Below are 9,757 nucleotides of genomic sequence, written 5' to 3'. Positions count from 1 at the left end.
TGAGGCAAATTGGGTGGCGCACCTATGTGTTAAAGAAGCTCTTGGTACTGATATATGCATGTGTTTTGCTATAATTCCTGGGTTCCTGACTAGAATTCTTCGGTCAGAGCGTAATCTGTTGCCGATCTAATCTAATCTAATAAAGCAATGGCTGGATTTAATCTAAAAAAGACTCCAGGATTATATAACAACTTTACGGAAAAAACATTTTTTTACGCGTTTTGGAAAGAACATCGTCCTGCCTCCTTTGCTAAATTCACCCACCAAAGAGGATATAGTGTTGCTTCAGAGATAGCAACTGCAACGCGCGTGTGTGTGTGTTGGGTCTTCATTGCCGGATCCATCCATCCAAGGAATTTTCACTTCCCCTTTAAAAAAAAGAATTTTCACTCCGAAACCCCAGCGGCCACCATCAAAACTGTTTCAGGTTCTCAGTGGCCTTGAAGCAAACATGGCATTCTAACAATGTTGATTGTATGCAACAGAGATGCAGAAATTTGCTGCTAACGCTTCACATGTTTGCAATCAGACAGACAACAATGCTTTATACATCAAATAAACCGGTTGAATTCCTATGATTCTCCAGTAATGCAATCGTCCATAACATTTGCCTTTATTTGGTAATTCTGTTCACTAGTAATACGTCTTAAATTAAATCAACAATAATGCCATCTACTCAGTTTGCCTAGTTCACAAATTCTATTTCGGTGAATGGCTCTCCTGCGTGAAGCTTGAGAGCGACATCACCAACAACCTGCACCCAAAGGCAGATCAAAATTCAGTACGAGAGGAAGTGGTAAATGGTCACACAAGTCAGCGAATTTTCGTTCTTTTACATCGAGGATTTCAATGACAATACACACGGTTAATGATGATGGTGATGACTTCGTTTATTAAGAATGAAATGATAATGCACATGACACGCCTATCTAAGCAGGGGTTGAATGAGGTGTCCTTCAGTTCAAAGTAATTCTAGGATATCGAAAAAAGGAAGCAACAATCCACAAGGAAAATCACAAGTTCACGAGTTTACCAAGCCTGTGGCCAGGAAAGCTGGTCATCTAAATTGGCACTGCGATGTTTAAACAGTGTGCTCACGAAGCCAATGAGGTAGCTCATAAACTAACTAGTTCTCATATGATTCTAGTGCTAGTTTTGTTTGGAAAGATGATTCACCAGACGTATTCTGGAGGGTAATGTAATTGATGCTACTTAATGATATTAAAATGTCGTAGTTGGCTCAAAAATAAATAACAAATGTGGCGCTTCTGAATCTAAAAGTTCTTTTAACATAAATATTATAATGTAACTACAGGAGTTAACAGACAAGATATAACTACTAGCAACAAATACATGATTGGTAAATGAGAAGTAACTTTGTGCATTGCAAAGAAACAAGTGCAAACCTTTGCCATGGTTCTGTAAGAGTATTCTGTGATTCCTGCAACATGTGGTGTTATAATAACATTTGGGAATTTCAGAATTGGATCCTCTGGATCGAATGGCTCCGTCCAAGCAACATCAATGCCCAAACCACCTAAATGACCTGACTCAAGGTGATTAAACACAGCCGTATAGTCCAGTAGGCGTCCTCTGGCAATATTGATGAGATATGATCCCTACAAGAACATGGCAGCTATTGAGCACGGGAGTTCTGCTGTCAGGCGTATATTTCACAGTTTTCCAAAAATCAAAAACAGATCCTATATGTAGATTGCAAAATAATTATGCACTCTAAGTTTTTGTCATAAAATATGTCCATTTATGTGTGTGCAAGCCTGCAAGGAGAGAAATACTAAAATATCAACTCTATGCCACGAGCCTTAGTTCATGATGGATAATACCGCCAGCTCGGTATGGCTAGGTTGATAATGGAGGAGAGGCTCGAACATAAGGCTGATTATTTCTTGTTTCATTCATATATTCTAAGAGGGTCTTCTTCACATAGAGCCAAACAATAAAAAGCAGGATTATCTTATTTCTGCTGGCTTAAGGGCCAGGTTACAAGATATCTTCCTAATTTAAATAGTTAAAACAACCCATAATTTGTGCCAGTTGGGGTCGGTTATGCCTGTCACATGTGTTTCTGCAGCAAGGTTTTTTTTTCGATACCTTTTTTTTAATGGGCCGGAAGAACCGAATTCCGATCTTGGAATTATTCTGTCTGAAATTATTCAAAAAAATTCTGAATTTAAATTTTTTGCGTCACAAAATGTAATTTTAACCTGGCACACACACATACTCTCACTTATTCCACTGGTCAGCTTACACATGCCTTTCTCCGCATGGGGTGCGGGTTCGAACCCTCGCTGCTGCACTATTTTGCTATGCACCGTTTACAGCTGAAGAAGCTGCAAACATTGATGGGACAATAGGAGAATCCCCCAAGACGACCTCCAAGGGTGTAAGTTATGGACCTCACCACCACACGAGGCAGTGAGTTGTGATAAGATATGCATACAGAGCCTATTTGACAGTCTTAGCATTTGAATTCAAAAAATTTCAAAAAAATCGAACGGTAGCGCTGTTTCTTGGGGGTCAGCGAAATTTCTGGTCGGTTACCACTGGGAAAAAACCTTGGTCCGCAGTGGTGCACACACACGACACCCTTTTTGCGGGGAACACACAGCGCTATATGTATACAGTATCATTCCACAAACGTCTATGAATATTCTTGATATCTTTTCCTTTTGAAAACTTTAGCAGCACGTGTGTTCTTTGAAACAAGAACATATGCTCCTGGGATCATTTTGCCATTTTCTGATGGTTATTCCAATGCATGCACCAGCACAATCTGATCCTCCAACACTATTCTAAGATTAACATTTCCTCAGATACAAATTTTCTTCTTACAGGATGAATCAAGAATGATGGCTTATTTATTCCGTAAAGTAAATAAATCTCAGAAGAAGATTTAAGAAATAAGATGTAAATCTCCTACGATGCAGACAAGTATATTGGAGAAAAATACACATACCTTTTTCAAAGCTGACAGGAACTTGTGATCCACAATCCCAACCTATAAATATTTATAGCTTTAGTGCCTTAGTAACCGCCCAACTGAAGTCGAATAGAGATATTTCTGGCAGAATTTTTTATTAAATAAATGAACATAGAGAAGAATTAACTGATTCATTGTTTAACGTCATGCAAGTTATAACTATGTCAGCTTCTCGAGCGAGTTCGTACATATCTTCTGGACCACTTTTCTTGTCAACCAGCCCATCAAGATCTGCAATAGCAATATTTTGAGAGAGGAAGATAACACAACATCTAATAATTCACTCATAAGGGAATGATCCTGCAACTTACCACAAGACACTGTATTTGATGACCAGTTTCTTTTTGTAGCAAGAATTTTCACTCCAAATGGTCTTAGTCTCTTGGCAATTTCCATGCCAATGGCTCCGAACCCCAGGATAAGTATCTAGCAAAGTAAATACAAATTTCTACTCAAATGGGATTTTTCTTGTGGAAAGTAGATAAAAAGTAACTCATACACGAAAAGCATACTGTTTTCCCGAATATTGTTTCTCCAACTGGAAGGCCCAAGTCCTTCTGAATGACAGCAGTATCCATTTCCTTCTGCAAATTATGGCCAAAGTCCAAAACATGAATATTCCATTACAACTAACAGAAGCTAACTTATATTTATTAAACTAAAAAAACTTATCTTCCAAATGATGGCAGCTACGAAGGTAGCTTATTTAACAAAAACTGAGTGAATATTCTGTACAAATATATGCAACATGATGAACCATGGCTCGAAATCAGTGTCCAATTGCCTAAATTGTTGGATATTGTACTAAGTAGGATCCACGTGAAACAGAAACCATGTTTAATACGCTCATCATGTATTTCTTCCCAAATTTCTGCAGCTTGCAGGCCCTTTTATCCCAGGGTGGAATGTTTTAGAATACTAGTCATTTCCAATATCCCCATGCGTCATTATGACGTTTCAATTTTCAAGACCTATGTAATGACAACTACAAAGTGCAAACCTGAAACTTAGTACTTAAGCCATTATGTTTCATGTGCTGCAGAATACTATATCTTCACTTGCTTCACTTTTTAAGTACTGGTAATTTTACAACCAAAGACCTAGTGGCGCAGAATATTATATGCTCGCCTACTTCATATTTGCATAAATTTTTCACCGATCGTGCAGGAATATCAACATAATTAGGCGTGCTATCATGAGAACTGAGAAACTCGGTACTGTATACATGAGTGGATGTAGTGAGACAAGAATGAGATGAATGTTCATCAATAGGAGCTCAACGATATAGAGAGCAGCACTTCCAATAGGTAAAAACTGCTAGTCATGTGACTTTACTTGCTTCCGCAGAACACCTAGAGTTAGATAGATAGCCATTTCTGCGCAAGCAATTGCATTTCCTGTAGTACTCCCAGGTATCCGTGCAACTTTGATTTTCTGTTCTGTAGCAGCATTTATGTCAACACCTATAAAAAATTGCATACTCCATATAAGAAGACCTATGGATCAATCAGAATGTAAGATAATATGTCAACACCAGATCCACTAATCCAGGCTTATAATCACCTTCTAAACCAACACCATACTGCATAATAATCTTCATCTTAGTTGCTTTGGCAATGATATCTGAATCTATACATTTATTTTTCACTACACATATATGGTAGTTTTGAATAACATCGGGTACGTGCTCAAGACCTACTTCGTCAACCTGAAAAGTGCATTAAAATGTGGTCAGACATAAGTTCCTACATGTATACAGTCACATTTCACAGACAGAAAATACTCTCAAGACTAAAATGTAAGCACATCATCAACTATGATATCAGAAGAAGAAAATCAGGATTGTGGATTTTTTTTTTCCAGCACTCCAAATGGAGAAATAATAATGAGAAAGCAAGGTGGGTACACATAACAGCGCATGTTACAAGAAAACCAGGAACCAGTACAAACTAATTTGCAAAGCTTTCAGAAATACCAAACTCTTGAGATCTACATTTTATATCAGCAAGAACAAAAGATAAAAATGTGTATCCTGTATCACTGAGGCATTGACAAATGGCATACATTATTATCAAAACATCATCGTTGGGTCCTTGCATGATCCTTATTTGACCAGATTGCTTGTTAGTCCTTTTACCGGAACATGGAAAGCAAAGTATGTGCTCTGTATCCATTCTTATCATGTGTGCCCTCTCAAAGTCAAGCGTCATGCTACAATGGCCAATAGTACTTAAAACAACAGTCATCTGAAGTTCTGAAGATGCCTCACCATTCAGTATGGGTAGGTAACAGAAGATAAATTAATGATTTATGTGGCATTGGCGTTATAGAGTTGAAAAGTTTTACATTTCAGTTAATGTTAGAGGACGATCAACTAAGTTCACATGCATCACTAACCTGAATAAATGGATAGTTTTGCAAGTACTCCTTCGTATAAATAGTAGAAGCAGGCCAATAGTGGCCACAGAATAGCACCCGTGTAACATCACTGTAGCCATTGCCTCCAACTGAGCTAGCCATCTTTGAATAATCTGCAGTGCAAAATAAGCACACACAAAAAAAACTAATGTGAACAAATAATATGTGGTGTCAGAGGCTGAAAATTTGCAGGATACAAATTATAACCATCTATCAACTGAACTATAAATCTAACGAAAGCAATATTTCCCTGATGGACATACTATAGTCCTAAGAGTTGTAACTAATGACTAGTTTAAATAGTTAATTTCCTATGTAAGATTACAGCAAACACTGCATCATAACTAATACTGCCTTATATTCATTGAATGTAAAGTCATGAACACTACAACTAAGTTAGGTCAACAAGGAAGTAGGGAAAGGGAAGAAAAGAAAATGCCATTTAGGACTCGAAGAGAAGGCTGATGAGGGACAAAGGAGATACCGAAAAATGTGAAATGCAATAAGAGCATCTACAGCCGGGCGCCTCAAACCCCCTCATACGCCCGGGCGGACGGCCTGGTCAAAAAAAAACCGACCCAGACGGGCGCTTCAAACGGCCCTCAAACGCCCGGGCTGACCGGCCCCCTCATATCCAGCCCAAATATGGGGTGGATATGGGGCTGACCGGGCGCGTCCACCACGTCAGACTTGACAACCCGACCCCAGCAAAAATTGCACCAAATCCCCTCCGACCTACCCGATTTCACTTGCACCGAACTGCACCTTGCCCTCTATGTATTCGATACATTGTCCGACTAGCTTTTTCGTAATTTTTTCGTAGGAGCTTGATGAGAATGATTGAATAAAAAGTTCTCATACTTAAAAAACGTTCTTATTGTTAGTAGTGGCCATCAATGTTCGCCTTGTGAAGGATATGAGCTCCTTCACAAAGCGAGCATTGATAGCCCCTATTAAGAGAGAGTAGCTTAACGCTTTTGCCCGACGCGGCTATTTAAGCCAGTCGCGGCACTCCTCCGGCGGCGAGGTGGAACAAAAAAAAAAAACAACCACGCCGGCCCAACACGGATGTTTCTATAGTGGAAATCTTACGAACAATTCTTTGGCGTTTACACAACCCCGCCGGCCCAACACGGACTAAAACATCCAAAATGATCGATGTGCATGTCTTTGCATGTATAGGTGTTTTAAATATAGGGTTTGTGGTTGCAAATGGGAAAATTTGAGGCCCGCCCGGTCACCATCCGCGGGCGCATCCAGGCGCGACCGCGGATGTATAGGGACCCGGATTTGCGTATCTTGGCTGTAGATGCTCTAAGACTGGCTAAATTTCTGGCATGCTCACTTTGCCAGGATTCTAATATCTTGACTTGCTCACTTACTCTTCTACTCTCCATCTAGATTCAAAACTTACTTTCACCAATGGTTGCTTGCTGGTATAAGTTACGATCACAAAGACACAAATGAGTCTGCGCTGACTAGCTCCCAAAAAAACTGAACTGACTAATTTTAGCATTTAGATTTTATATAGATACTTTGAAGGCAAGAAACTGACATGAATCGATTGGAATATTCATGGTTTATGCATGATCTGTTATTTTTTCTTCACCATATTTCTTAACAGAAACTAACATTGCTGATTCTGTGTATATATATATTTGATGGTAAAAAATTCAAAAGTGTTTCATAAGATAAATGTTTCTCATTTTGAATGAAGTATCTTCCATGGAGTTGGTTTATAGCCCAGACTACACAAGTTAATCGATTGCCTGCAAGGCTGCAATACCAGGCAAAGGTAAACTTTGAAACCCTATCACAAACTCTTTTGAGAACTGGGCTGCAATCAAATGCTTGTAACAACTTAAACTTCACAGGTACATTACTTTGGTAAAAAAAATACAGTCTTTCAGAGTACGTTTGGATGAGAAAAAACTGTTATAGCCTTACCAGGCTAGGAGATGTGTTTGGTACGACAAAAATTTTGCGGGCGAGCTAGCATCGGAGGGCAAGAAAAACCTTGTCAGCTCTGGAGAGCTGATTCTGCTCGCTCTTGACGGCAAACATATCTCGTAAAATAAAAACCGTTCCTAGCCAATCAGCCAAACGTGCAGGAAAGGCAGACTCAGCAAAGCCAGTCTGAGCTACTGTAGTTGGCAATGAAACCAAATGCTCTCTCATATTCTAATAAGTTCTAAAAATAAGATTTATTCCAAGAATGTTCTGCTTTGTTTTAGCAGGCGACCTCTAATCCTCAGTTAGGAAGGACTTGAGCTATTTCAAATGGAATTGCAAACCTGGAAACTTTCAAGTGGAGATGGGCATTAACTAGGTTAAGAGTAACATTCATTGAGAAGCTATCTACATTGTTGTGCAACAACACCCTCATTTCATTTGCCATACTTCCCAAAACAAGCCCGAACAGATAGCGTCGGGCCGCCAAAGAGCCTACATCCCCAAAAGGGCCGCTGAATAGCAACCAGGCCAATCAAGCGCCGAATCTACCGTGCAAGATCAGGAGGCACCCAAGCTAGTATTACATTTACACCACGAAACCATAAGGGGTCAGGCCAAAGAAATATGCAGTATGCGGAAGGTAGAGAGAGGGGAGGAGTCAGCCGTACCTCTCGGGGAGGAGGGGAGATTGGTACGGCGGGTCGCAGCCGCTGCGGCGGCGCGAGACAGTAGGAATAGCGAAGAGTGTGTGAGTCTGGTTGCCGCCGATCTTGCGCCGGCCATATACGAAAGAGACAACAGAGCGGCGGGTTTGGTTAGGCGGAGGAGACGGGGGACGTCACACTATCTGCGGGGCGGATCCATCAAAGTTGGAAAATACACTGAACATGAGAGATCCGACCCCTGCAATTTTAAGTTTTTTATTTGTTAAGGTACATTTTGCTTATACAGAGCTAAATACACTTTGCTATTTGTATTAGCGCGAATAATATTATCACTTTACACAACCTTTACATTAATAAACATTTTATTGCACTGTATTTGTAAATATAATTTTTCTCATTCACAATTGATTTTTCACCAACAGCGAAAAATGCCTAGCCAGATGGACATCGATGTATGCCCCTCTTGAGCTTTGCGGTCTTGGAGCCCCAAAGTTACTGAGTAATGCCCTGTGTCCAGTGGCGGAGCTTCACGGAGGCCAAAGGGGGCAATTGCACCCCTACACTAGAAAAACTCTTAAGTGTACCCTAAATTATTAGCCTTGGATATTCAAGATTTCTCAGAGTTCCTGCATAATTTGTTTTCTTTGCCCCCTCAAAAATCTTCATCAAGCTCCGCCATTGCCTGTGCTTCCTACATGTCCACGAACTGGTACGATGCGAGACAAGCCCCGACAAGGCTTTTACATGTATATCGAACACCGATGCGTTGGACCTCTTCAAAGAGAACACTAATGCATGTTCCCTGACTAGCCTTCATTCTGACTGGTGGCATATCCCTGTCGTTGATCTTGACCAGACCCTTAGTCTTCATGGGCATGGGCTTCTAGCTGGGCTTGGCCTTAAGTCGTCGTGGGATACACTTGGTGGGGAACCTTGTCGATATCAAAGTCTTCGAGTCCAATAGGAGTTCAACCTAGAAACTCCAGGACCCGAGCCATCACCGAGCTCCTGCTAACCGACCAGAGCCTCCGCCCTTTTTCAAGGACACTGGGCCCGACGCGACGACCTAGCTGACCGACCGTGCCCGGTCTAGTAGCTGGAGCCTTCAGGTTGTTTCACGCGAAGTTCTCCCCCCTCCCCCAACTCAAACATCCTCAAATATACTTTTTCATGAATCTTGCCTCACATGTGTTGGTTGAGGTATTCTCCTCCCATACGTTGTTATTATGCTGGCATAGATATATCGTATTAAGTTCATCTGTTGTATTTGTTCTTATGTGAATGTTGACATGTATTTGATGATAGTGTTGATTGTGTTATGTAGGATGGTGAATGAACCTTGGTATTATGGGCTTGAGAATGCATGCAACCTCATACAAAGTGCATGGTTTATTGAGAACGGTGACATAGTAAGCAAATCTTGTTCAAAATTACTTTTGTTTGCATGTATGAAGTTAGTACCCCATAACATGTGTAATTTTTACAGGTCCTACCACCTTTGCATAGGAGGGGCCACCAAAGATCGACTACATTGCCCTCACAATCCTCTTGGAGGCATGAGGCAAACATATTCCACCTTCCTGTGGGAGATGATGGTTACCCTACATGACTTTGCCACAATCACTAGCCTTCTAATAGGCAGCGACACTCTGAACGGAAAAGTTGAGAATGGAGGATGATGTACCATAGTGGCATCTCTCATCGGTGCTTGTTGTCCCCG

At 40.7% G+C, this 9,757-nt stretch overlaps 1 protein-coding gene across 1 annotated transcript; it reads right to left on the bottom strand.

Annotated features, from left to right (window-relative positions):
* Positions 1-518: 518 nt before the first annotated feature.
* LOC123120672 (hydroxypyruvate reductase) lies at positions 519-8,267 on the bottom strand. Its single transcript, XM_044540661.1, has 10 exons — positions 8,041-8,267; positions 5,399-5,532; positions 4,565-4,709; positions 4,337-4,464; positions 3,514-3,585; positions 3,313-3,427; positions 3,129-3,232; positions 2,978-3,019; positions 1,407-1,619; positions 519-754 (listed from the first exon to the last, which is right to left on the bottom strand). The coding sequence occupies exons 1-10, from the start codon at positions 8,153-8,155 to the stop codon at positions 686-688; spliced, it is 1,137 nt and encodes a 378-aa protein (XP_044396596.1). The 5' UTR covers positions 8,156-8,267; the 3' UTR covers positions 519-685.
* Positions 8,268-9,757: the final 1,490 nt, after the last annotated feature.

Source organism: Triticum aestivum, chromosome 5D (genome assembly GCF_018294505.1).
Source record: "Triticum aestivum cultivar Chinese Spring chromosome 5D, IWGSC CS RefSeq v2.1, whole genome shotgun sequence".
Classification (NCBI taxonomy): domain Eukaryota; kingdom Viridiplantae; phylum Streptophyta; class Magnoliopsida; order Poales; family Poaceae; genus Triticum; species Triticum aestivum.
The sequence above is the reverse complement of the archived record's forward strand: the minus strand, read 5'-3'. Positions and strand labels throughout refer to the sequence as shown.